Source organism: Electrona antarctica (assembly GCF_951216825.1).
Source record: "Electrona antarctica genome assembly, chromosome: 15".
Classification (NCBI taxonomy): domain Eukaryota; kingdom Metazoa; phylum Chordata; class Actinopteri; order Myctophiformes; family Myctophidae; genus Electrona; species Electrona antarctica.
The window spans coordinates 37407300-37434903 of NC_136796.1; the positions used below are offsets into that span (position 1 = coordinate 37407300).

A 27604-nucleotide genomic window follows, 5' to 3' on the forward strand; every position below is an offset into this window, starting at 1 on the left:
GTCAGCCCTCATGGTTTGTTCATTTTTATGAATGAATCTTACAGCATACTTAAACCTGGCATGGGAGAGCCATGCAGAGCATTGTGCTCAAGCTCCTGCCCTTGTCTAGGTCTACCGGCCCTGTCCCAGGTTTTATAAGCTTCCCGGGCTTCTGCATGATGCTTAGCTACAACCTCATTCCAACCAGGTCTGATGTTATATACACTATTTTTTATGCTTGTGATATGGTCTACTGCAGGGGTGCCCACACTTTTTGACTTGAGAGCTAAATGACCAGCTCGGCAAGATCTACCCACCAAATCAATTATTATACCATTGCTGAAAATAGTTTAAATGTACCTGACGGGGCTTCGGAATAGTAGAGTTCGTGTTACATTCTGTACAGTATAAGACAAATTCACTTGGAATGGGAAATAGAGGGGGAGCAATGTTTTTTTTTTTTTTTTATCGTTTTTTTCCTTCAATATATTTAAATGAAATACTCTTTAGGGGCATGTAATGTGATCTACCTGCACAGCCTTTGTGATCTACTGGTAGATCGCGATCTACCTTTTGGGCACCCCTGGTCTACTGCTTTCATGCAGAGCACCCACTATACATTCATACATAAGACACAGGGCTCGCCTAGCGGCGAAAACATATGAATATCTATGAAACGGGTCTCAGGTCTTAACACTTTACTGCGCAGCCCTCCGGGACAGAAGGTGGCGCCGGTGCCAGAGAAATCCGCAAAAAAGGCCTAACAGACGGTCACTTCCACCCGCCCTGGAAGTGGTCAGTTCTGTAAAACTAACGTCCACCCCAGTCATTACGGTCTTGCACCCCCTGATATTGTGGAACTCTTAGACCAATCTCACAGCACCAGGTCACTCAGATCTGACAGTCAGCTGTACATGAAGACTGTACATGAAGCTGTAGGCTACATGAAGACTACACTGTCTAGCGCAGTAAGGATGTGTAACAGTGCCTTTGCTATGCAGGCACCAAAGTTGTGGAACAAATTCCCTTTGAGAATCAAAGCTTCTCCCAACTAGCGACTTTTAAAACCATGATTAAGACCCACCTTTTCACTGTAGACAGGACTCCTAGGTTCACTTGTTGTGAGCTTCTTCTTTGTCTGGTCCTATGTTTTTCCTCTTGTAGCCTATCCTTCTTTTCTCTTTCTTCGGACTGTGTGCCCCGGGCCAGTGTCATATCTGGATGGGTTGCACTAGAAATCCCAAACCTATGAACCTATGTCAGTATCATGGTCAGTATCATGGTAGTATCATGGTTAGTAGCATGGTCAGTATCATGTTCAGTATCATGTCAGTATCATGGTCTGTATCAGTATCATATTAGTATCATGGTCAGTAACATGGTTAGTATCATGGTCAGTATCATGTCAGTATAATGGTTAGTATCATGGTTAGTATCATGTCAGTATCATGGTCAGTATCAGTATCATATTAGTATCATGGTCAGTATCATGGTTAGTATCATGGTCAGTATCATGTCAGTATCATGGTTAGTATCATAGTCAGTATCATGGTTAGTATCATGGTTAGTATCATGGTCAGTATCATGGTTAGTTTCATGGTCAGTATCATGGTCAGTAGCATGGTCAGTATCATGTCAGTATCATGTCAGTATCGTGGTTAATATCATGGTTAGTATCATGGCAGTATCATGGTCAGTATCATGGTCAGTAGCATGGTCAGTATCATGTCAGTATCATGTCAGTATCGTGGTTAATATCATGGTTAGTATCATGGCAGTATCATGGTCAGTATCAGTATCATATTAGTATCATGGTCAGTATCATGGTTAGTATAATGGTTAGTAGCCTATCATGACGGTATCATGGTCAGTATCATGTCAGTATCATGGTTAGTATCATGGTCAGTATCATGGTTAGTATCATGGTTAGTATCATGGTTAGTATCATGGTCAGTATCATGGTTAGTATCATGGTCAGTATCATGTTCAGTATCATGTCAGTATTATGTCAGTATCATGTCAGTATCATGGTTAGTATCATGGTTAGTGTCATGGTTAGTATCATGGCAGTATCATGGTCAGTATCATGGTCAGTATATCATGGCAGTATCATGGTCAGTATCATGGTCAGTATCATGGTTAGTATCATGGTCAGTATCATGTTCAGTAGCATGGTCAGTATCATGTCAGTATTATGTCAGTATCATGTCAGTATCATGGTTAGTATCATGGTTAGTATCATGGTTAGTATCATGGCAGTATCATGGTCAGTATCATGGTCAGTATCATGGTTAGTATCATGGTTAGTATCATGGCAGTATCATGGTCAGTATCATGGTTAGTATCATGGTCAGTAGGTTAGTATCATGTCAATATCATGGTTAGTATCATGTCAATATCATGGTTAGTATCATGTCAGTATCATGGTCAGTATCATGGTTAGTATCATGTCAGTATCATGTCAGTATCATGGTCAGTATCATGGTTAGTATCATGTCAGTATCATGCCAGTATCATAGTTAGTAGTATCATGTCAGTATCATGGTCAGTATCATGGTTAGTATCATGTCAGTATCATGTCAGTATCATGGTTAGTATCATGTCAGTATCATGGTCAGTGTCATGGTCAGTATCATGGTTAGTATTATGTCAGTATCATGGTCAGTATCATGGTTAGTATCATGTCAGTATCATGTTAGTATCATGGTTAGTATAATGGTCAGTATCATGTTAGTATCATGTCAGTATCATGTTAGTATCATGGTTAGTATCATGGTCAGTATCATGGTCAGTATCATGTCAGTATCATGGTCAGTATCATGGTCAGTACGATATAAGTATCACGGTCAGTGCCAGATCACCTAACTCCTAACACCTAACTCCTAACACCTAACTCAAATCATCTAACCCAGTTATTATCTAAGAAGTTTCGAGGGAGGGCGAGCTCCAAAAGTGGTCTTAGTTTCAGTAATGTCAGTTTACTAAATTCTGTAATAATACCAACGTTGTGTTATTGCCCAGAGTGTAGGTGCATGCATCACTGCACTTCAAGCCTTGATCCAAATCACACCAATTTATTTGGATGCAAAAGCTGTATTATGCAAGGAAAGCAAAACAAAACAAGAGGACAAATATTTACAAGAAACATTGGAAGTTAGTAATCAGACATTGGCATGGACAGTGTAAACAGAGTTGTACTGTACATATATTTGAAATATAGAAATATGGATGTGCTTCCAACAATAGATGTTCCAGTCAAAATATATGTAAAACCATTTGCCAAACCATAGACAGTAACCAAAAGATGGTGACAATTGATCAACTCTAACCTGAATTAATGCTGTAATCCAAACAGGAAAGCACTTACGTCACTAAATGGTGTGTTTTGGAACATTGGACATGCTTTATTTCAGAACTTTTCACAATTTATTTAAACATCTCACATATACAAAATAGGTACAATAAACTTTGTGGTGTTCAGGTGTTGTCTTTTTTGAGAGGGAGGGAGAGAGCGTGAGAGAGAGAGAGAGAGAGAGAGAGAGAGAGGGAGAGCGAGAGAGAGAGAGAGAGAGAGAGACGCAAAAAGAGAAGAGAATCCATTCAGAATTGGATGAAATATGTGCTGTCAGTATGAACACTGGATGTGGAACTTGAAGAGCAAAAAGCCTGAACAGAGAGAAAACCTTCAAGACAAAAAATTTGAACAAATCTAAACAAAACAAAAACCAGACATCAGGAACATGTCCACCTGCTTGAAATGGGGGATCATCGGGGGGGGACCTGTGCACGACTCTTCAGAAGTCAATACAAATCAATACAAGTGGTGGTTTCCTCCACAGCTGCATTATAGCACCATAGATTTCTGCTTCAAGTAAAGCCTAAGTTAGACTTTGTCGCATGAATGTGCTGTTCGCCGAAAATGAACATATCTCAAGAGAACACCGCTGTCATGCAAAAAGAAAAAAGTGTAAATTAGGCTTAAAAAGAACCTTCTGATACAGGGCAATATCTTGAAGCCTTAGCATTCATAACATGTTGGTTGTGGACCCACGTTATGTCGATAGTATTTTCTTAGTACAGGCATGAGGTAGTTTAAACCTTTTTTTTTCGTGGAAATTGTGGTTCTAAACCTCCTTGTTGGAAGATATATACAAAGACCACAACGTGATGCATACTTTCAGCGTTTTTATTACACTTCTTTTATTTTTTACAAAAGGATGACATGTCGTCCCACAAGGTGTTATCCCGCGTCCCTTTGGGTGGCTGTATTAATTTGCATTGCACAAACGTTCCTTTCAGTCCTTTCAGTCCTTTCCGATAGTTGCCCAGCTTAAGCAAGTGGATGTGCAGAGAGAGAGAGATCAGCATTCAGTACAAAAACAACACGGGAAAGAAGGGGCAGGGATTTGGTTTTTTTTCTTTCTTTCTCTCTTTTTTTTTTGTTGGTGTTAATTTATCATGATGAGTCTATTTATTTGAAACAGACTGGGCCAATGTCCAAACCAAACTCCTGATCAGCGCCTCCAATGTCCAAAGGTGCAATGTCAAGGATGGGCAGGCGAGATGGTTTATTCGTTCTGTACTCGATGACTGTCTTGCTCCATTCACCAGTGTGTCTCTGTAGAGGGAAAGGAAGACATTTTGTTTTTCACAATAGCGCACTGTAGCCTGTCAAATCAACATACTGTACATGCTAATTTACACGCCCCCAAAAACAAGTGCTCAACACACAATCTCACACCTAATGTCTGTGCTTCCGGAGAAAAGCTGCCAGTGGTTTCTGAAATAAATATCTAACAATTCATTCTAATCTTACAAATTATGATGGCAACGTTCAACTTATATGATATAAAAAATCATAATTCATTAAGCCGTAATATTATTAATATTATAAAATGTACAGATATAAGATTCTGCATGGCTTGGCTCTACAGAAACAAGTGATGATAGACACACTAGGCCCGAATACCTATGAGCAGCTCACACATGGGACAGTCTGACAAGACTTGACACACATTTCCCTTTTGAAGTGTGTGACCGCCATACTCTGTAATCTGAAGCATGCTTTGTTTTATGTATTGTTTTCCTTGTTTTAAAGTGTTTGTGTTTGTGCTTATGAAGTGTTTTTTTTTTAAGCCCAATGACTACAGTTAAAAATTTGCCAAGCTGGCACTTTTACAGGAATATGTATTAGTATTAATTCATGTTATATCTCTATAACTGTTGCTGTCAGGAGGAAACCACCTAACTCCAATTTTGAGGTTTTTACATCTCAAACTGTCTGCTAAAGCAATTAACTCCACCACCTCTCCCCGTCTCATGATAGTAATTGACAATATAAGTCACAACACCAACTTTGATGAGGCAGCATTGCTTTGTTTTCAAAATAAAGGGTTTTCTTCATCTCCTGAAAATGTTTCAGGAAATGAAAAATGAACATTATGGAGTTAGGCCGTTTCTTTCCGACAGCAGAGATGTACTATTTAAATCAAAAAGCCATCCCACAGTTGTTTGTTCCACAGTAGGCCTATACTCACAGTGCAGCCATCTTCCAGCACGGAGAAGGTGAAGCGGCTGTTGCCCTCGGCTCTCAGCTCTACGTCGTTGGAGCCCTGGAGCAGCACGGCCTTCTTCAGGTTGCCGCTCTGGTCGTCCATGTACGCCACGCTGTTTTTGCAGTGGTACGTGATGTTCTGGCTGGCCTGGTTGGACAGCAGGCGCATGAAGGCCAGCTGCGTGGCCATGCTCTGGGGGCTCAGAGTCTCGTCGTTGTAGGCGAACTGCAGGGGGCAGAGAAGCTCAAAATTAATGTTTAAATATTGTCTTTTTGAGTGGTGTAAACCACTCCTACAACTGGCTTTGTTAGTGCAGAAAAAATGAGCATGGTTGCTACACCCTGGTTGCTACACCCTGTTCACCCGGGTGTGATTTCATTACGTCAGACATGATTTAATTACGTCAGACCCGTGTGACCTTACACCACTCAGTTCACACGGGTGTGATGTATGTATGTATATAGTTGGCTTGGCTGTATGTGTAAGTACGTTTGCCCAATGAACAGGAGAGGAAATGTAGGTATATATGGTAATGGATTTAGGGATTAAAAAAATGTCAACTCTGTCAGATTATGGCTAGCCAATCAGTGAATGTACTGTTAAGAGATTAGCCAATCAATCTGCTTCCTGTGTGTGTGTGGGGTCTCACCTCAGTGCCGCCATTGATGGTCTCTCCGAACCAGACGTGCTTCTTGGCCTGAGTGGTTCTGTACCAGTTCTTCTGAGCAATGCTCTCGGGTTGTGCCGAGATGCAAGTCTCGCGGGTGGCGAAGTTGCAGAAGACCTTGATGGCGTCGGAGCTGCAGCCCTGGTTGGGGTCGATCCAGTACATTCCTACAGAGAAGACAGAGGGGATAGGGAAATCAGTTTTTGGCACACATACACATTTGTAAGCACTCTAGGGTTGTCCCGATCCATTCACGTGAATCGGGGCCGATCACGTCATTTTCAAATGATCGGAATCGGATCAGGAGAAAAGAAACGTGATCGGGACATCCCTAGTATCAATATTATATCCATATCATGATATTAGACTGGATATTTGTCTGTGATTTTGAATATTGGGGAGTCGGGACATCCCTAAGGTACTAGATTCCAATAGTTGCGGGCTATATCGGCCACTCAAACAAGAGTTCCACAACAACGACTTACCACTGGTCCACTCGGGGTGTCCGAGCTTGATGTCACGGCAGGTGCGGGCGGGGTTCTTTCTGGATCCCTCGGGGGTGAGCAGGTTCTCGATCTGAGAGTTGAGGGACTTGATGGTGGCGTCCACCTCGTAGTCCTTGGCTCTCAGGGCGGGCTGGTCGGCCCTGTACTCGTCGTATCCACCGGAGACGTCATATCCGCCACCGGCAGGGCCAGCGGGTCCGGGAAGACCGGGAGATCCGGGAGGACCCTGAGGGTCAGGCACACAGCGGGTTTAGTCCAGAGCCACTTACAGTAAGCAAGAACAACACATGGTAATACATCAAATATAAATAGTCATCAAGGGAACATAAGCAAGCTAAGAACCTAACATCCATCTAACAGCAGTATATCTGTACAATGAAACTATGAGTATACGCTATAGAGTGCTATGTCTACATAATATGCTATCTAAATTACATAAGTTTAGCCTTTGCATACGCCTGTATGGTTGTCGAGGCTAAGGCAAGTGCTACGGGCTAAGATGGAGTCTAAAGAGGTGAGTTTTCAGACTACAGCGTAAGATTGGGAGAGAGTCTGCAGTTCCATATAATTGTCCTTATTATCCTGTGTGTAAAGACTAAAGAGACTAGAACAACGTAGAAGTATACTCACAGCGGGTCCAACGTATCCATTGGGTCCACGGGAACCAGGAGCACCAATAGTTCCATGGCCACCAGCTCTACCATCCTTACCGACGGGTCCATGGGGTCCAGCAGGGCCCTAAACAGGAGAAGATAGAGGCAGAAACAGTCTCGTCATCTCATCTCATCATCAAGCTAACTTGTCTCATAGCATGTGGCTATAAACAGCCTAATCATCATCATCAGGGGTCATCAATATGTCCCATCTTATTACTGAATGAAGTATCCATTTTTCTTCAAAATATGTATGACACGTGTTTACTATGACACAGTGGCACATTAGGAGTGCACTAGTAGTACTAGTGGTTCTCAAATGTTTTATTTGCAATGACACCCGTAACTCCAAATGGATTTGGTTCCATTTGTACACTCTCAACGTTCCCTACCTGTTATGGTCCTTCAGGGCTAGCTCTTGTGTTCATTCAGGGCTAGCTCTCTGTGTGTTTCCGGTAATATTATTATACATTAGGAGGTGACCGCCGTGATTGTGAGTGAGAGGCGTTTTCTACTCACTCTAGGTCCAGCGGGTCCGGAGGGGCCAGCAGATCCAGAGTCACCGGAAGGTCCCTGTGAGGAGAGCGAGACATAGCAGTGCATTAACAAAACATTGATTGCATTGCCCTATATTGAAACAATCATTTGAAAGTGAATGTGAAAGTGGTTAATTCTGACTTTGGGGGTTTTATAAATATTGAGCCAATGACAAGTATTTACAAGAGCTTGCGATTGAATCCATTGGAACACAGATTATTGTTTTCTATTTTTTGATATATGGCCGAAACGTTGCTGGTTCCCTAACAAACTATTTCACTGCATTTGAAGACAGTGTGCGGGAGTCCATTCGTTTTCTATTTTTTTGAAAAAGAACCGTTTTGAAACATTTTAGATATTTGAGTGTGCTGGGATGTGTTGAACATAAAATTCAGTGTGTGAGTGTGTGCAAGCAGCCACTCACGTTCATTCCAGGCATTCCCTGGAGACCGCCATGTCCACGAAGTCCCTTCATGCCTCTCTCTCCCTTCTCTCCAGCACCTCCCTTCTCACCACGAGGTCCAGCGGGTCCCTACAGAACACACACACACAGGTGTGCTCAGACACATGACCAAATTGGATGACGGCATGCTATACAAAAAAGTACCAATGTATATATCTTGTATGTGGCGGTACTTACAGGTCCACCTCTAGCACCAGCGACTCCAGCGGGTCCAGCTTGTCCATTTGGACCCTGGTGGAAGAATCAGTTGATCAGTGGAAAGTACAGTGGAGGAAACCACATTAGTTTCTATCGACACGGTAAAAAATCCTCAGTGTTACTGTAACTCTGAGAGGGCACAAAATGTAATATTTATTGAACGTATATTTAATTTAGGTTATATTTGTATACACTCTCAGTAACAAACATAGCATGACACTATACTGTAAACTATAATGTATCTCAAAAACGGATAATGGAGTATGGATTATGGATTTAAGGTTTTTGGTTTCGGTACTCACAGCCTCTCCACGGTTTCCGCCTCGGCCAGCGCCTCCAGTAGGTCCTGCGGGTCCAGGAGCACCTGCCATTCCCATTGCTCCGCCGGAACCTTGCTCACCACGGTCTCCCTGTGACAAAGAGTAGCAAAATTGGTTTTGGTCCAACAAAGTGAGCCTAAGTTAATGGTAAGAGGGGTTTGTAATGTAGGCCTAAAACATGTGTTGTAAGCAGGCCTAAAATGTGTGTGTGTGTGTGTGTGTGTGTGTGTGTGTGTGTGTGTGTGTGTGTGTGTGTGTGTGTGTGTGTGTGTGTGTGTGTGTGTGTGTGTGTGAGCGTGTGCGTGTGCATGTGCGTGTGTGTGTTTCTATATGTCCTCTGATAGCTTAATGACAGTAAAGGTGTGACAATGAAGTTGATTCCGACGAGTTGATTCTGATTACCTTGAATCCAGCAACACCGGGGCGGCCGGGGGGTCCATCGTTACCAGTAGCACCCTGTGGATGGCACACAATTTATTTTACATTCAGCTCGAGGTTACAATGATATTAGTTAAATTAACCAACCATTATGTTGAATCCCTTGACTCCTTCAAAACCGCTAAATCTTTACTCTTGAGAGTGTAAAATGAAACCAAATGGACGGGTCCATTTGGTTTCATTTTACACTCTCAAGAGTAAAACTATTGTTAATTAGTTAATTTACAAGACAAGGACTGTTATTTTTGATCAACGTTTGCCTGTTATCTCCCTAACATTCAATACCGCATGGAATTGTGGACAAAACCTTATCCAATGACAACAAAATATTCTTTAGTTTTGGGGTCTGATAGGCTAATCAGCAAATGGATCTTGATGAGAAAAGGGTTTTAAAGACCACTGAGTTACAGGATCTAACAGTGGCTAGGATGACGGCAGCAGGTCTTTGGGGGGGGTGTAACAGCGGGTCTTACCTCACGTCCAGCCTCTCCCTGAGGTCCGGTCATGCCAGGCATGCCAATGTTTCCAGCAGGCCCACGGGGTCCTCCGGATCCAGCGGGTCCAACTCTACCAGCCTCTCCCTGTGGATGGAGCACAGACGACCACAGGGTTCACTGATATGAACCGACAAGCAGTGGTGGAAAAAGTACTCACATTTTGTGATTTAATGACTTGTCTTGTGGTCGGATCTCTTCTCCACTAGTCCCTCCGTAACATTTTAGTCTATAGTTCTCATTTGTTGACGACATTGTCAGTATATTTCATCTCAGTCTCGGTCATCATAGCTTAGCTTTTATTTAGTTGTCGTGTAGTTTTCTTCAGTGAAAAAACGATAGTCTATGAACATTTTCGGTCATGGTTTTAGTCAACGAACTCAACACTGATGCAGTGCACCTGTCCGTGTGGATGTTGTACTCTAAGAAGGTCTTTGACCGAAACGTTGCTTAAATAAAGTGCAGACGGTGTGCGGGTCATTGTGTACTTTTTGTGCATTTTTTGGAGTACTTACGGGGCCACCAGCACCGCCAGGAACACCGCGATCTCCTCTGGCGCCGGGCAGACCAACGAATCCTCCAGGTCCAAGCTGACCCTGAGGTCCGGAGGTACCAGGAGCTCCCTACACAGAAACAACACCAATAGCAGAATACTGTCACATATACATACATCAACCACTTCCACAAACTCTCATTGAATGTCTCAGAACGCTTGATGGTTGCACTGTCCGCTGACACTTACAGAAGCGCCACCCTCTCCGCTGGCTCCCTTGTCTCCAGCAAGACCGGCTGGTCCAACCATACCCTGCTCTCCAGAAGGCCCGCCGGGTCCAACGTCACCGCGAAGACCACGAGGACCGTCCTTGCCTTGAGGACCGAGGGGACCAGGAGCACCGATGATACCCTGTGAGGGGGAGAGGGATTTGAGTCCCAAATACAGAGCGTGTAGAAATGGATGCATAATAGGGTTGTCCCGATCCCATCACGTGATCGGAAATCGATCACATTTTCAAATGATCAAGCAAGAGAAACGTGATCGGGACATCCCTAGTATCAATATTATATCCCTATCATCGTGATATTAGACTGGGTATTGTCTGTGATTTGGGATATTGTACTATTGTGATATGGCATAAGTGTTCTATGAAAATATAAATATCGGATCATAATTATAATTAAACCTTCAAATTCCATTATCTGAATATAATGTGTGAAACAAACGATATGATGGTAAGTCATGAATAAAGAGCGAGGTGTAGCGTGTCTGTGTTTACATTGATCATCGTTAAGATGGCAAATTATCCGCCAATACTGAAAGCATTTACTCACAGAAGGTCCAGGAGTTCCAACACGGCCACCAGCACCAGGGAAACCAGTCAGGCCCTGATATCACAAACACACACACACACACACACACACACACACACACACACACACACACACACACACACACACACATAGCACACAGCAAAACCTCTGTTCAAATTCTGAGAACGTGCATGTAACTAAAATGCTCCCATAAATATGGTCTATTTCATAATATGTACTAAACTATGAAGGGATGGAACTCCCTTCATAGTTTCTAACAATATAAAGATTCGTATAATTTAATGTCTAATATTTATGTAGCATAATGTTAATTATGATTTTATATGCGTATAATACAGTATATATGGGTCCTTACAGATGGGCCAGCGTCACCACGGGCACCAGGGGGGCCAGCAGGTCCAGAGGGGCCCTAGATGGGAAAAAAGAAAAACACTGTTTAAGTAATTAAGTCACACAACTTTATCAAAATGGACACCAGTGTTAATGTGTGCATTCTCGTGGATTGTATCATGTTTAATATCAGATCTTAAGATCAATGCCATTTCCATGTGTGTGTGTGTGTGTGTGTGTGTGTGTGTGTTATACTAACAGAGGGTCCAGACTGTCCAGCGGGTCCGGCAGGGCCAGCGCCGCCAACATCTCCCTTTCCACCACCAGGTCCGCGCTCTCCTCTGCGTCCAGCCTGACCGTCAGCACCCTGTGGGAGAAGCAGCGAGAGGCCCGGGTCATTATGGTCTTGTGTTGTGTGTGTGTGTGGTGGGGAGGGATCTAGTCTCTGGATGATGCTGAAGAGTCTTGGGTCATTATGGTCTTGTGTTGTGTGTGTGGTGGGGAGGGATCTAGTCTCTGGATGATGCTGAAGAGTCTTCGGTCATTAGGGTCTTGTGTTGTGTGTGTGGTGGGGAGGGATCTACTCTCTGGATGATGCTGAAGAGTCTTCGGTCATTAGGGTCTTGTGTTGTGTGTGTGGTGGGGAAGGATCTAGTCTCTGGATGATGCTGAAGAGTCTTCGGTCATTAGGGTCTTGTGTTGTGTGTGTGGTGGGGAGGGATCTACTCTCTGGATGATGCTGAAGAGTCTTGGGTCATTAGGGTCTTGTGTCGTGTGTGTGGTGGGGAGGGATCTACTCTCTGGATGATGCTGAAGAGTCTTCGGTCATTAGGGTCTTGTGTCGTGTGTGTGGTGGGGAGGGATCTACTCTCTGGATGATGCTGAAGAGTCTTCGGTCATTAGGGTCTTGTGTTGTGTGTGTGGTGGGGAGGGATCTAGTCTCTGGATGATGCTGAAGAGTCTTGGGTCATTAGGGTCTTGTGTTGTGTGTGTGGTGTGGAGGGATCTACTCTCTGGATGATGCTGAAGAGTCTTGGGTCATTATGGTCTTGTATTGTGTGTGTGTGGTGGGGAGGGATCTAGTGTCTGGATGATGCTGATGATCCTATAGGTCACTGCTTCCCAAACACTCCCATTTGTGGATCGCGGAACACATTTTTATCGGTCCTTTATTTTTTGCTTTTCTTGGAGCCAATGCTTTTCTTGGAGCCAATGCTTTTCTTGGAGCCAATGCTTTTCTTGGAGCCAATGCTTTTCTTGGAGCCAATGCCCTATAGGTGATATGATATCCTGTGTCTGGTCATTGGCTAACAACTTACAGGGCTTCCGGCGAATCCATTAGCTCCAGCAGGTCCACCCTCTCCACGCTCTCCCTGAGGAAGAAAGGCAGTGTCAGCAGTGGTGAAAAAAGTGCTCACATTTTTTTTACTCTAAAGTAAAGTAAGTATCAATAAAGTAAAAGTCGTGAATTCAAAATTTGTGTGTGTGTGCGTGCGTGTTACTTACAGAAGGTCCACGAAGACCAGCAGGGCCGGAAGGTCCGAAGGAACCAATCTCTCCCTGGAGGATAAAATAATAAGGATCATCAGAGGATGAACAACACTAGAACCCGGACTGTTGACGGAATTAATGGAAAAGTAATGATGGAAGAGGAATCGATCACATTACAATTGAATGATAATTCAATTTCGCCATTGATCCATTTATTCCACAACTACAAATAATGGCTTCCTCATTATCTTGTTCACCATTTCTTTCACTGCTGCTGCTGCTGCTTGGCCTCTACCACCCCAGCCTCCACCTTTTCTAGTTCAGAGTCTCGCATGGCTCAAAGGTTATACTGAAGATCAATGTCTGTATGGCTCTAACGTTGAACTGAAATGCAATGTTTTGCTTTCCATGATGAACTGATCCAATGTCTTGCTTGGGCCCGATCTTGTTTACTCATGGGAGAATGCATTTGCATTCTCTGATTTAGCTTAGCATTCGATCAACAGACTGACAACTGAGACTCAGGCCGTAATGATTCCAGTGTCCTAAATCAGGGAAGATCTTAAAAGAGCGGAGCCATCAGCACCAAGTATAATTAGTGTGGTTCCTCACTGAACCATAGTAAGGCAGTTCCTCAGTCCGGACAGTAGAAGCTAGGGCATAAGATGATACTATGGAATCATCTATCCTCAGTCCAGACAGTAGAAGATGATACTATGGAATCATCTATCCTCAGTCCAGACAGTAGAAGATGATACTATGGAATCATCTATCCTCAGTCCTCACCCTACCATCACTCCTGTTTGGCACCTAACTCAACCTAATTCATTGACCACAAATACTTAATTTGTATATTGCAAATTCTTAAATTGCATATGAAACAGAAAAGAGAAATTGTTTAGGGTTAGGGAGTCATTTATGTTGTGTCTCAGAAAATTACAGACCACTTTGTAAAACATCTTTATAAATTATTGTTTTTCCTTTTCTGTGCAAAATCAATAAAGGGATTTGTAGAAATAAATTGTTGAATACTTTATTGTTTTATATGATATATAATACACTTTCACTTTCCCTTTCCATTCCCTCAACACAATTGGTGTAGTACTACAAAACAGCCAGTAGATGGCAGTACTAAGGTTACTGCTTCAGATATTGTGTGTGGGGAGGGGGGGGGATTTGTGCATTTTTCTAATGAAGGATGAGAGGAATATTCACTCAAGGGGGTCGAGCTATTTCAAAGCTTGGCTCGTTACAAAAATGAGAAATGTTTTGATGGTATACCCTTGTCCCTAATATTGTTCTCATTTGCAGGAGTTTCTCTACCATTATGGAGGATCTACAGTAGATGCTTAGACATTTTTAGACCACCACCAAAATTCACCATTGCACTTTCAATGAGATCCCCGAAAAACGTGTGTTTTTCGGGGATCCGAAAAACACACATCTTTTGATTATTTTCAAGGTGAAGGTGAGTGATATATATATATATATATAAGTAAGGACTTCTCACCTTGTCACCATTGGCACCAGCAGGTCCGGGGGGTCCACCGGGTCCAGGCATACCCTAGAAAAAGAGACGGGACCAAAGGTCTTATTGGTACAGTCCAATCATTATTGGATGGAATTACAATGGTTTCTCTGTGCACAATTTAATTAACTTACACGTTGTCCATCTCTTCCATGGTTGCCCTCAGGTCCTCTGTGGCCTCCCTCTCCCTATAGGTGACAGACAGACAAGACAGACACAGATTAAAATGAGTGGTTTGACAAAGCAGGTTCAAATCTGACAGAACAGAAAGCTAATTGGTCTCCAACTAGAACAGAGAACTAAACTACCCAGAGAATGGGTCTAACTCTGTGTTGCCATATTTATAGCACTGCATGTGGGATAAACCTCTGCAGTAGAATGTAGATAGTTACATTATTGTTTAAACATCTGCATTACTTAATTTACAAGACTACACAATTAGAGAATGTAGAAGATTTTTTAATTTTTATATAGAGGACATTTGACTGGACATACCTTCTCTCCCTTTCCTCCAGGAGTACCACCAGCTCCACGCTCACCGGGCATTCCACCGGCGCCCTGGTGTCCAGCGGCTCCGCCAAGTCCAGCACCGCCGGGCTCTCCCTGGAAACACAACACAGCAAAGATTATGGTTCCTTACTTCCTTCTCCGCCCATCAAACATGAGCTTCACTGGTAGTGCTCTGCAGGTACCAAAACGCACGATTTCCCGTATTTGTTTTCAGGCGCAGAGTACTATCTCTACGAGTCCTTTTTATTTTATTTATTTTTTTAAGTTACAAACGCCCTTTATCGCCAGGACAATAATCTTACCTTGCCACCATCGGGTCCTGGGGCTCCAGCAGGTCCACGAGATCCAATGGATCCCTGAGATCCAGTGGATCCAGCAACACCGGGATTACCACGCTCTCCCTGCACGGACACACACACACACGAACATGATTTATCTTTCTGTCTGAACAATGTAAAGAGGGACGCAGTATTGTCTGATGTTTGAAAATGGTGCATTTATGTGTGAATGGTGCATTTTTATGCGTGATGTATGCAAACTAGAGAAAACAAGCAAGGGATTATGGAATGATGGGATTATGAGACGAAAACAGGTGGATCTATTTTACCTTGCCACCAGCAGGTCCAGAAACACCCTGGTCTCCTGGGACACCCTATAGAGACAAGAGAACAGTTGGTTAGAGACGGAAAACAATTTAGTATAAATATTAGCTGTGGTTCCTACATTACACAGCAATGGCATTTGTATGAAGACTTGATTCCTACAGTGTTATCAGCAATATACTCTTATGGTTATTAAAAATAATTAGAAAATACTGTTCCTGAAGAAACAGTGTGGGCTCGAGTAGCTCTCTACTCGATGATGATGCGTTGACCCACATGACGTCACAGCCCAGAGGGCAAACGGCCCCGGGAAAAATGACGACAACAATAGTGGACTCGCTACTCGAGACCAAAATAAAAGGATCTCTTTGTAAATGAACTGCATTTTTATAGCGCTTTTTCAAGTGCTCAAAGCCCAAACATTCATACATTGGGAGGTGAAGCAGCAAACAGGCAACGCCAGCATCCTTGCCACATTCACACACCAATGGTGGCAACCACTGGAGGCAATGTGGGGTTCAGTGTCTTGCCCAAGGACACTTTGACATGTAGACAGGAGGAGGAGCCAGGATTCGAACCGCCAACCCAGGGATCATTGGACGACCTGCTCTACCTCCTGAGCTACAGCCGCCCTTTGTAAAGCAGTGTGTGAGTATGTGTGCCATACTCACTCTGTCTCCGGGCTTGCCACCCTCACCAGATGGTCCAGAGGGGCCAGGCAGTCCCTGTAAGATATCAAAGACAAAATCAATAACACTGCTTGCATAACCATACTTACATCAAAGACAAGCATACTGTATTATTGTAATTCATCATAATGGAATATCACTGGCGTTTACTTTTCTTTACTTGGTTTAAGTGAGGTAGACGGGTGGCCCGAGAGGCCTGTCTGAGTTCCCTGACTGAATATTCAGAACGTTGTTCTATTTCAACGAATAAACAAAGTGTTCTCTATCACGATGCAACGTGCTTTTTAATCTGATAGATTAACTATTTTTGATTGAAGACAGATAACGTATTCAAACCTGGAAGCCAGGAGCTCCACCGGATCCCTGCTCTCCCTTCTCACCAGCATTACCCTGAAAGCAAAGAGAGAGAGAGAGAGGGAGAGAGGGAGAGAAAAGACCAAAGATTATCACAGGGAAGAATGACATGCAGACGGTTACAGTGTGGTCATCGGTCAGAAGAGCAACTACTCATTAAATGCAAGATTAGAAATTCTAATACTCACCATAAGTCCACCGGCACCACCGGCACCGTTGTTGCCATCAGGGCCAGGGGCTCCCTATATGAAGGCAGACAGGCGAACAATGACTTATCTGTGACAGGTGGATACATACATCTATACTAAGCTTTGGTGATAAATGACACTCGACTGGGACTTACTCTCAGTCCAGTGGCGCCAGTGGATCCCTTCTCACCAGGCTTGCCACCCTCACCCTGAAGAGAGAAAGAAAGAGAAGAGAGATTAACCATTTTGACCTGAGATCAGATTCTAAAAATGTCTTCTACATCCTGACAGTTTTCTGTTTCTATGTCAGTGGTTCTTAGATTTTTCAAAAATAGCAGACCTACAAGCTCGTAGCGCGCCACTCGGTGGCGCGCTATGAGCTTGTAGATCTGCTATTTTTCAATAGCTAAAGCATAACATAATGCTAACACCAAAAGGGGTTCCCGCCCAAAATGGGTTAACAGCAAGAACATGCTGTTTGTCTTCTACTCTCCACGTCATGGTGTTGTCTAATATCTGTCCTGAATCCACTTACTCCTGGTCCCTTAGGTCCGGGGAATCCAATGTTTCCGGGCTGGCCTCTAGGTCCAGTTGGGCCGGGAGGTCCAGAGCGGCCATCTTGTCCAGCAGGACCCTGATTGGGGGAGAAGAGAGAAGTTCCATTATTACATCCCATTGAGGAGTGCATGTATATCTACTATAATGTAGTGTGTGTGTATGCTTTTCCCCTTTATGAACTTTCTTTAACTGTATATGATTTCCCTTTTTTCCATAGAAGTATATATTTGTACATCTTTAAATGTTCTGAGTGTTTCCTGGTTATGTCCTCATACAGTAGCAGCTTCTGTATTGACCTGTACTTTCTTTTGAACTGTACCCATTCTTCAAACTGAATACAAATTTCAATCAATCAATCAATCAATCAATCAATCAATCAATCAATCAATCAATCAATCAATCAATCAATCAATCAATCAATCAGTCAATCAATCACATGTAGCTGTAATCCATACTGATGAAGTAGAGATGAATTAACTAGGGCAACTACATGGGAAACTGGTGGCCCGGGGGCCACATGCGGCCCCCCCCACCTTCACTTAATGAGTGTGGAACTATAGTGGCCCTCTGGAGTGAGTGTGGAAATATAGTGGGCCTCTGGAGTGAGTGTGGAAATATAGTGGCCCTCTGGAGTGAGTGTGGAAATATAGTGGCCCTCTGGAGTGAGTGTGGAAATATAGTGGCCCTCTGGAGTGAGTGTAGAAATATAGTGGCCCTCTCCATCGTCAAAGTTGCCCACCCCTGAACTAGGGTGTGGAATGAAGTTCAGTTGTGCTGTACTACTCACCAAAGGTCCCTCCTTGCCTGGGGGTCCACCGCTTCCAGCACTGCCTGGGAGACCCTGTAAAGATAAAATATTCATCAGTGATTCATCTTCTTGAAAATACTGTGATGATGTTACTTCTGAGCGGTGCACACCGCTCCAACGAAGGGCAACGTGTGTCCCAATGTACCTTCTGTGCCAGCACTGCTTTCCACAAATCTTTGCATCAAGTCACTTAAGGTGGCCGGTCAACCCCAATTAACATTAAAGGCTCTATACTAAGCCCACACCTGTTTTCACTCTAGACAAATTAACTTTGCAGAAAATAGCTGATGTACAAGATCACAACGTGTCGAGTTGCAACGCGCTGTGAGCTTGTACATCTGCTATTTGTGCCAAATCTTGGCCCCAGAATTGGGATGCTAGGGTTCAAGTTCTTAATGACTCACTACATTGACAGAGAAAACGGAAAACAGACTCCTGATGAGAAGAGAAAAAAAAGCCAAATCAAAATGAAACAAAAACAATAGAAAACAATAACTCACTCTGGGGCCAGTCAGACCAGGCTCACCAGCACGACCGGCATCTCCGGGGGCTCCACGAGCACCAGAGGCACCAGAGGCACCACGGAGTCCGGGCATACCCTAAAGGAGAGAGAGAGAGAGAGAGAGAGAGAGAGAGAGAGAGAGAGAGAGAGAGAGAGAGAGAGAGAGAGAGAAAGAGAGAGAGAGAGAGAGAGAGAGAGAGAGAGAGACAGACAAAGAGGGAGAAGGAAGGAGAGCAGGTGTCAACAGGTGTATGTTAAAACAGCTTTGAACTTTCACCAGATGTGTTCACTCTCATGATGATTACAGTGTCTACAGTGACTATGCAGTCTTATACACTTACAGTATATGGCCATTTAGATATTTTAGATTAAGATGTTTAACCTATTGGAGGCACACTTGTTCAACCGACGTATTCTCAGTTTATGTTTACTCACAATGGGGCCTGATCTTCCCTCGGGTCCGGGCATACCACGGCTTCCGCCAGCACCCTGTGGGGGAGACACACACACACACACACACACACACACACACACGCACACGCACACGCACACGCACACGCACACGCACACGCACACGCACACGCACACACACGCACACGCACACGCACACACAGACATTAGTAGATGATTATCAAAATGTACTTCAAGTACCAAAGGTAGATGCAGAATGTCCCGTTACAGAAGTTTTCAAATGTATAAAAGTGCAAAAGTACAAGTGCACAATGCGTCGCATCTTGTAGATGGGCTATTGTCAAATATGATATGATATGTGCTGTATATATAGGGCTGAAGTGTGAAATGAATATATATTATTGTACAACACAATCTACAAAGTAACTAGTAACTAAATAATTGTAGTGGAGTAAGAGTAAAATATATTCCTCTGAGATGAAAATTGGAAATACTCAAGTAAACTGAAAGTAAACTTGAGAGTAAATGCACTTAGTTACTTTCCACCATTGACTACTCTACTCACTCTAGCTCCACGGAGTCCAGAAGGTCCGGTGGCACCGAGCTCGCCAGTGGGTCCTCGCTTACCCTCCTCACCCTGAGGTCCGGGGGTTCCCTGAGGTCCGGAGTGTCCCTGAGCAAGACAATAGAAAGGTGTTTTTTATTCATATGAAAAAACATCTTTGGTTTACGTTGTATTGTAACAAAACTGAATACATGAATTATGTTTTGGAACAAGGTTCAAACTTACGGGCTCTCCCTTGACACCGCCATCTCCCTTGACACCAGCTGCACCGGGATCTCCCTGAATTGGATAAAGAAATGAAGACGTCAGAACCATCGATAAGAGGTGACTGGATTAAAAGAGTGAGGAAATGGAGACGCAGAACCAGCTGTTGGAGTGCATGCAGTTCTGTTTGTTGTGTTGTGCTGAAGCTTCTCCATGTACAAGCAATACTACCATTCAATTGTCATTCATTATTATACTTTCATTTAGTTATTGATATTCTTAGGTACTGTTTCTACTATTGCTATATACTGTTTCTACTATGTTATTAAAATATTTTTCTATCCTGAATACATTGCACACTGCTGTTGTACGGCCATTATGGACACATTAGCGACGCGTTGTGCGCTGCAATGTGCATAGTGAGTGGTCTTAATGATCAGGTCCTTCTGTATCATTTAGGACATTTATGTACTGTATGTCGCTGTAACAACTGAAACCCTCCTGCAGGATCAATAAAGTGCAATGTATAGTCAGGGTTCGATTTGTGTAAAAAAAACAACAACAGGGGGACATTTTCTTAACTGCTTAAAGAGAGTTCCGCACAACCCGTTTTCTTTACTTAATTCTGATGATAGTGTATGTATGAACCCCTGTTAATGGTGAAAAGAATACATTAAAATATATACAGGGTGCTGCGGCTTTATGAAAGGTAGGCGGTCTCAAACCGGTCAACCGACGTTGAGCGTAAGCAGGAAGTGACAGAGCCACAACCATAGACATATATAAAGGCTAGATGGCTCAAGGCGGAGTCTCTGGCGTAGTGCACCCGGCGGCCATCTTGCTGAGGGGCTACAGTACAGTGTGTTCTATGGCAGCTCAAACAAAAAATAGTCATAACTCGCTCAAATCTTGACAGATTTACAAACGGGTTGGTTTATTACAAACGCTATCAACGTGGCTATGATTCAGTATGCTTATCTGCTTAATGTTGTTTTTTTTAATTATGAACGTTGTATAAAAGCATATAACTATGCAGACGTCTTATAACGTCTTATGACGTTTATAACAAACCAAACCGTTCGAAAATCGGTTGAAAATTGAGCAAGTTATGGTTATTTAAAAAGTACATGCCCATAGACACAATGTTATGCTGCCCCTCGGTAAGATGGCCGCCACGTAGCAACGTCGCTCTCCATTGGCCAGAGCGCGGGTGAGCCATCTAGCCTTTCTTATATATATCTATGGCCACAACAACTAATATTCCAGTGATCAATGGAAGATGAAGATGCAAAGATGCATCCGACGTTTGTAGCTGGCTGGAAAAGCTACAAACAAAGCTACAAAACGTCGAGCTGGTTTCAACTTCAGAGACAAAGACACACAGCTACAAATACACTGTGTACGTAGCTATATGCATCTTTGTATGTTTTGCATTTGCCCGTGTGAACGCAGCATAAGATTTACTGGGCAGTGCCCAGGGATCACGTAGGGGCGGTCAGTGTCTTGCTCAATGAAACTTCCACATGACACTGGGAGGAGACTTCTGATTCCCAGCTGACCTCCTGGGACACTGCTTCGCTATAACATATACTGATCTGATATACAAATCTATGTGTGTGCACGTGAGTGTGTGTCTATGGGTGTGTGCCTCAGGTCCTTTATATAAAAGTCCTCATTTCCCCTCACTTGCTTCCTTTCCTTGCCAACTTAAGTCCCTCCCCCGAGGATGCATGGAGGAGGAAACCATGCAGGCAAGGAGAGAGGAAACGACGAAATGTTGTTCGGAGGAGTGGGACGTGAATTCCTCCGAAGCGTCATATTAAGCGACGTCCATTCGACAACAACACAGCTGACGCTTGATGTAGGGGCATTAGCCTATAGTGTCAGCTTGAAGGGCAGGGTGATCACATGTCATGTGAGTGGTTCTCAAACCTTTTCATGTCAAGCACCCCCAAATTGACACTTATCAGTCCGCAGACCCCCATTTGAAAAGATATGCCAGGGACCCCCATAAGAGAAGATTTGTATGGCTCTAGCAGTGATCTTCAACTATTTTCATTACAAGGACCCCCCAGTTTGACATGCATTAGCCTACGGAATCCCATGCAATGGCCTTTCTGTCTCTGGGACCCCAACAATGTATATTGTAAAATCAATGTCGATTGAACTTTGAGTGTACACATGGAACCAAATGGATCCTAACGGGTTCATTTGATTCCATTTGTACACTCTCTGAGTTACACACCCATAAGGGTCAATTTGGTTCCTAACTACAGTTGGAGGCCATCGATATTGTCCTTTTCTTTTTGCTGAGGTTTGCGTGATCTGCGCAAAAGGACAGTTAACCCATTTTGGTGTTTTAAACATTATAATTTAGCTATTGAAAAATAGCAGATCTACAAGCTCATAGCGCGCCACCGAGTGGCGCGCTACGAGCTTTGTAGGTCTGCTATTTCTGAAAAATCGTGAAAATATTTATTTCAAATTTTGAGGTCAGGCCTAAATGGGTCAAATGATAAGGGACAATATCGGTGGCACCCAACTGTATGTATCATTTAGCTGGGGAGTGGGATAGAGGGGACTTTGAGAACCACTGCTGTACAGCTTGGAAAGCCTTCCTGGTGGGATAGGTTTCCTTTCTCATAGCTCCCCAGTGATGGGATAGGTTTCCTTTCCCATAGCTCCCCAGTGATGGGATAGGTTTCCTTTCCCATAGCTCCCCAGTGATGGGATAGGTTTCCTTTCCCATAGCTCCCCAGTGATGCCTCCTTATATACATTAGCCTTGGATCAAGCCTGTCATAGATGTCTTTTATTGATTCTGACATCCGTGTATCTATGACAGTCTTGGTGACTTTCCCCAAATAGTGTTCTGTGTGTAAGCCTCGTACATCTTACTTAAATTATACAAATTCAAAATATAAAGTGCTTTATACCCAAAGCCATGGATGTTACCTGATCATACAGGCTCTTTGCGTTACGTATTATTCCGTATTGTTTAACACATTTGAAGCCACTCCTTTAACCCTTTCCAGGCAAAGTCTACAAAAAACTACAAATTGACGATGCTGTTTCCGTAGGTCGATCTAGCATGAAACTATCATGAAAGACGCTAATCTGCTAGCCGGAGCCTCGCGCTCATTTTTTATTGGACTCCTAACATCGTGCCTCACCTCATATCACCTCATCTGCGCCTCAATTTGGAGATAAGCGCTGCTAAAGATTGCGGCCATTACGGGACTCTATGGTTCCGTTACCAAGACCGTCATACTGTAGATACACAAAATGTCAGAACCGATAAAATAAATATATGACAGTCTAGATCCTAGGCTACGTGCCAATCCTAATTCCAAGACCCTTCGAGCGGGAACAAGCGAAAATGGCAGACTGAGTCTATGTTCAGTTTGAGTGAGGATGGAGGAGCTAGGACAGAGTAGCATAAGGACCTGAGACGCACCCTACATGTGTAATGAATGTGTACTCACAGCAAGTCCTCTTGGTCCAGCGGATCCCTGAGGTCCCTGGGGTCCAGGTCCTCCTCTGCCTCCGGGGAAGCCGGGGGCTCCAGAAACTCCGGGGGTACCCTATAGGTCACACAGGGGAGAAAAACAAGAGGTCCATTTAGACATCAACACGCCTAACTTTAAATGTCCTCACAGGTAAGGGTGTTCAATGTTATAGTGTTAATTGGCTCCTTTCTCCAAACGATATGATCCTAGCTTACAAAAAAGTATAGTTTTGGGTGGATTAAATGACAATCGTGGGACATGTTAAACAGCGGATTTTTACTTCCTGATTCTCGGTTTCCAGCCAAAACGGCTTTCAATCTAAGAGCCTTGCCCATTGAGTTATTGTGTGGCAAGAGCGTGTGTGTGTGTGTGTGTGTGTGTGTGTGTGTGTGTGTGGTAGGGGCACTTTATTTGCTGAGGTCCATGAATGTGGTTACTAAATGACCTTTGACCCCGGTGAACTGTATACTTACAGCGGCTCCCTTGGCTCCGTTCAGACCGTTGACTCCAGGGTTTCCCTGCAGGAGGCAATGGGAACATAAGAGCGTGTCAAAACATGCACAAAGAACATTAAACCACGTTCAAACAATTGTCGTTATACGTTTATATCATATTATTGTCTTCTGGCATTTGTGCAGTATGTACACTGATTACAACTGATTATTACAGTATGACTATTACCAACATGGGCTAAATCCTATCCTAATCCTAAATCCTATTCAACCAAGCTACATGTATATAGAAATAACATAAACTATTGTGAAACAGTATTAATATCTTATACTTAGTTTCACGCATGGTACATGCTAATTCTGTCAGGGAAGTAACTCCTGCTGCTGGCCCACCATTGGTAGATCTCACCACCATGCTTCAATTCTCAACCAATCACATATTCACTTCAGAGCACCCTATTTAAATGGGGAAGTTGCGTTGCTATTTGCTGCTGGCTGCTGCCTACTGCTGTCTGTGCTGCTGTCTTGTTCCACCACCCCAGCTACCACCTGCCATTTTGGGTCAACTTTTATATACTCTTGGGATTCGGAGTCCCTATTGGTAGGGATCCAATTAATCGTGAAAACAAAATAAATATATTGCTCATTTTATATTCAATGAATATATTTGACCCATTCGTGAGTCTGTCCTGACTCCTGACTGAAATACAATAAGTTGGAATCAACTCAGGGCCAGGAGCTGGGCAACATATTGATATAATATAACTAAAGTGATATGAGACTAGATATCGACAGAGATTTTGGTTATAATACAGCATATCATAACATCATGATATTATAGCTTGAATGTTGTCTTTTCCTGATCTTAAATGTTACAGTAACATGATATAACTTTCTGATCTCATTCGAGCTGAGTGCCTCTACCGGTTTTGTCATCATATCATCGTTATTCATTTTCATTTTAAAAATGTGTGAAAATAAACATCTTCTGAAATATCATCATATTATGGATAGAGACAGTGATATTTCTTTCAATATCTCCCAGCCGTACCAGGGCCAGCGTGTACAGTACTGTGAGAATAATGCCATATCATGAGCAACATCAGCTGTTACACTTACAGTGGGACCGACGGGTCCACCGGCGCCATTGTTTCCAGGCTCTCCTCTAGATCCCTGAGGGCCAGATGGGCCGGAAGATCCAGCACCGCCAATCTCTCCCTGTCACAGAGCAGAAACATCCACAGTCACACACAGTTATAATCGTCAATATTAGTACCACTACCTGCTGGGCTGGCTAACACTGCACTGCACTGCAACAAAGTCAGCACTGGATATAAAACCCTGTAATGTGCTGATATATGAATATAATCCCTCTATGATATAATTGTAGATGACACTTCTCATCAATGGAAACTGCAAAGACTAAAGACTAATCATTGTGTGTGTTCCTGCACTAGCATCGAGTGATCTCGGTAGATAGAAATAGATTTATTGGAGATTATGACTTTTTGTTTTGATTGTATTGTTCCGTATGTTTACGTATGTTTTCTCATGCCAACAAAGCCCTTTGAATTGAATTGAATTGAATTGACACCTCTGCCTTAAGCCTGGTGTATCTTGGGGTCTGTGCGGTCTTGACAGTGCGTCATGGTCTCTGCGAGTGGACTCGAGGCCATCGTGCAGGCTGTGATTGTGCCATATTGCCACAGATTATGTCTATACCATATAGTCTGCATGAAGCATGAATCTGGTCCAACTCTGTCAATTGACAGTGACAGTCTAGCTATCTAGCTAGTTACTGTAGCTATTCCCTTGGGGATACTACTGTATACAATGAGCAAAACGGAACAATAAAGACAATTTAAGTAACATGTCTTGATTTGGAATTAATTATTGACCTCAATAAATCATCAAGACATAATATGTCTTTTGTCAATGTTAACATTTCAAATATTATTATTTTTGTATCTTTTGACCATGTGTGTATTAGTATTCTCAGTGGTAGGCTTGGCAAAGTTGGCACCATTGCAAATGAGGGACCATTTCTAGCATAAATTCATGTTGACAATACTTTTTTTTGAGCCCCTCCTATGAACATCTTAGTGTGTATGTGTGTTTGTCCGTTTGAGCACGGAATATGCTCAGCTGATTGGATGAGCACGGAATGTGATGTATGATGATGTCATATACTGTATATGGCAGCGTAAGCTTTTATGATTTTATGATATTAATACCATTCCCAAAAGAAAGGAAAGGCCACCAGAAGTGACATCACACTTACCTTGGGGCCGGGGGAGCCAGGGAAACCTGGGGGGCCAGCAGCACCAAGAGGACCCTGGGAGAAAGAAGGTCAATATCGTTAGAGGTCATAGTTCACATGAGGGTCAATGGTTATAATTCTCATCTTTCTAGTATACTACCATAATACATTATGGGGTCGTGCGGTGAAAAGTGAAAATTGCTGATCTACAAGTTCTCAACGTGTCGCATTGAGGCATATTCCGCACTGAATATTCTGACCTGGTTGTAGTTGTAATAATCGTCATTTGTTTTGATTTTTGGTGAGACAAAAATAAAACCTGAAACACCTGGGGCTACAGTTTCGGGACTATGGATACACTTAGCAATCTTCAAGGTAAAACACAGACTAGGCCTCATGAACATCATGTGTCAAGTGGCAGCGGTGGGCCGAACGGTTTGCGGAGCGGTCTTGATACCGGAAGGTCGCCAGTTCGGTCCGACACGTTAAAATTACCACCGCTAAAGTGCCCTTGAACAAGGCATTGAACCACTATGATGAAATGTTCTATGAGCAGGGCCTGGCTGGAAACAAGTTCTTGAGCTTAGCCCAGATACCCTAGGTAAATATAGTAATCATTTCATCATCACCAATGAGGACTACTTCCTTTTGGAATCAGGAAGGTTACTGAACGAGAAACGGATGCTTTATCTTATCTCTATGTTAAAGATAGAGGTAAAGTGTCAGACTTAAGGGACGGTACTCACAGCAGGTCCAGCGGGTCCAACGTTGCCATCAGCGCCACGAGCACCAGCGGGGCCAGCAGGGCCAGCACGACCTCTCTCACCATTAAGACCGCGAGGGCCCTAGAGGAGAGAACATGGAAGAAAACATGAAGTGTCTGGTGGTAAACAAAGGAAGGAACGATCAGCTAATCTAATGAAATGTAGTATTGTACATCAAGTGTCTGGTGGTAGGAATGATCAACTAGTGTCTAATGAAAAGGCAATCATCAAAAATCTAATCAACTCTCGCATAAACAGACAATGGTGCGATCAACAAATGGAACCAATTGGATCGGATAAGCCTCTTTGTCTGAGTCTAACCCTGTTTGTATTTTATACCTCATAATAAGTCATATTTCCCCTGGCCTGGTCCATAACATAGTTTGGCTTATTATACTCTGCAACTGGGTATAAATGACAAAGCTACGACAAAGATATTATGTACAGATATATAGCTGTTACTAATACTTACAGCAAGTCCAGGAGTTCCAGAAGCACCATGGGCACCGGTCTCACCCTATAGGAGATGCAGGACAGAGTGAGTTAGGGTGACCAGGTGTCATAGATTGAGTTGCTTATGGCTAAATATGTCGTCAACATCCACATGAATGTTATCATCATCGTTATGGCGTGTGCATGGTCTTATGCAGCACCGTAGATATTTCCGATGCACTGCACTGATCTAGAATTTCTCTCCAGAATGAACGTGTCATGATTCATGAAACCTTTTCACAGTTTTTA

At 43.3% G+C, this 27604-nt stretch overlaps 1 protein-coding gene across 1 annotated transcript in view; it reads right to left on the reverse strand.

Moving 5' to 3' along the window:
* Window positions 1-3037: 3037 nt before the first annotated feature.
* Window positions 3038-27604, reverse strand: part of col1a2 (collagen, type I, alpha 2) — a 29931-nt gene continuing 5364 nt past the window's right edge. The window contains exons 10-48 of the mRNA XM_079523160.1: window positions 27336-27380; window positions 26846-26944; window positions 26121-26174; window positions 24959-25057; window positions 23861-23905; window positions 23364-23462; window positions 19901-19954; window positions 19676-19783; window positions 19135-19188; window positions 18698-18796; window positions 18177-18230; window positions 17367-17465; window positions 16987-17040; window positions 16832-16885; window positions 16626-16679; window positions 16272-16325; window positions 15606-15650; window positions 15301-15399; window positions 14984-15091; window positions 14623-14676; window positions 14471-14524; window positions 12976-13029; window positions 12789-12842; window positions 11729-11836; window positions 11495-11548; window positions 11140-11193; window positions 10553-10714; window positions 10326-10433; window positions 9790-9897; window positions 9281-9334; window positions 8861-8968; window positions 8538-8591; window positions 8322-8429; window positions 7880-7933; window positions 7338-7445; window positions 6687-6933; window positions 6184-6368; window positions 5517-5759; window positions 3038-4597 (exon numbers count right to left, since the gene is read on the reverse strand). Coding sequence (XP_079379286.1) covers window positions 4451-4597; window positions 5517-5759; window positions 6184-6368; window positions 6687-6933; window positions 7338-7445; window positions 7880-7933; window positions 8322-8429; window positions 8538-8591; window positions 8861-8968; window positions 9281-9334; window positions 9790-9897; window positions 10326-10433; window positions 10553-10714; window positions 11140-11193; window positions 11495-11548; window positions 11729-11836; window positions 12789-12842; window positions 12976-13029; window positions 14471-14524; window positions 14623-14676; window positions 14984-15091; window positions 15301-15399; window positions 15606-15650; window positions 16272-16325; window positions 16626-16679; window positions 16832-16885; window positions 16987-17040; window positions 17367-17465; window positions 18177-18230; window positions 18698-18796; window positions 19135-19188; window positions 19676-19783; window positions 19901-19954; window positions 23364-23462; window positions 23861-23905; window positions 24959-25057; window positions 26121-26174; window positions 26846-26944; window positions 27336-27380 — 3495 coding nt within the window. The 3' untranslated portion in view covers window positions 3038-4450. The remainder of the gene's footprint in view (window positions 4598-5516; window positions 5760-6183; window positions 6369-6686; window positions 6934-7337; window positions 7446-7879; window positions 7934-8321; window positions 8430-8537; window positions 8592-8860; window positions 8969-9280; window positions 9335-9789; window positions 9898-10325; window positions 10434-10552; window positions 10715-11139; window positions 11194-11494; window positions 11549-11728; window positions 11837-12788; window positions 12843-12975; window positions 13030-14470; window positions 14525-14622; window positions 14677-14983; window positions 15092-15300; window positions 15400-15605; window positions 15651-16271; window positions 16326-16625; window positions 16680-16831; window positions 16886-16986; window positions 17041-17366; window positions 17466-18176; window positions 18231-18697; window positions 18797-19134; window positions 19189-19675; window positions 19784-19900; window positions 19955-23363; window positions 23463-23860; window positions 23906-24958; window positions 25058-26120; window positions 26175-26845; window positions 26945-27335; window positions 27381-27604) is intronic.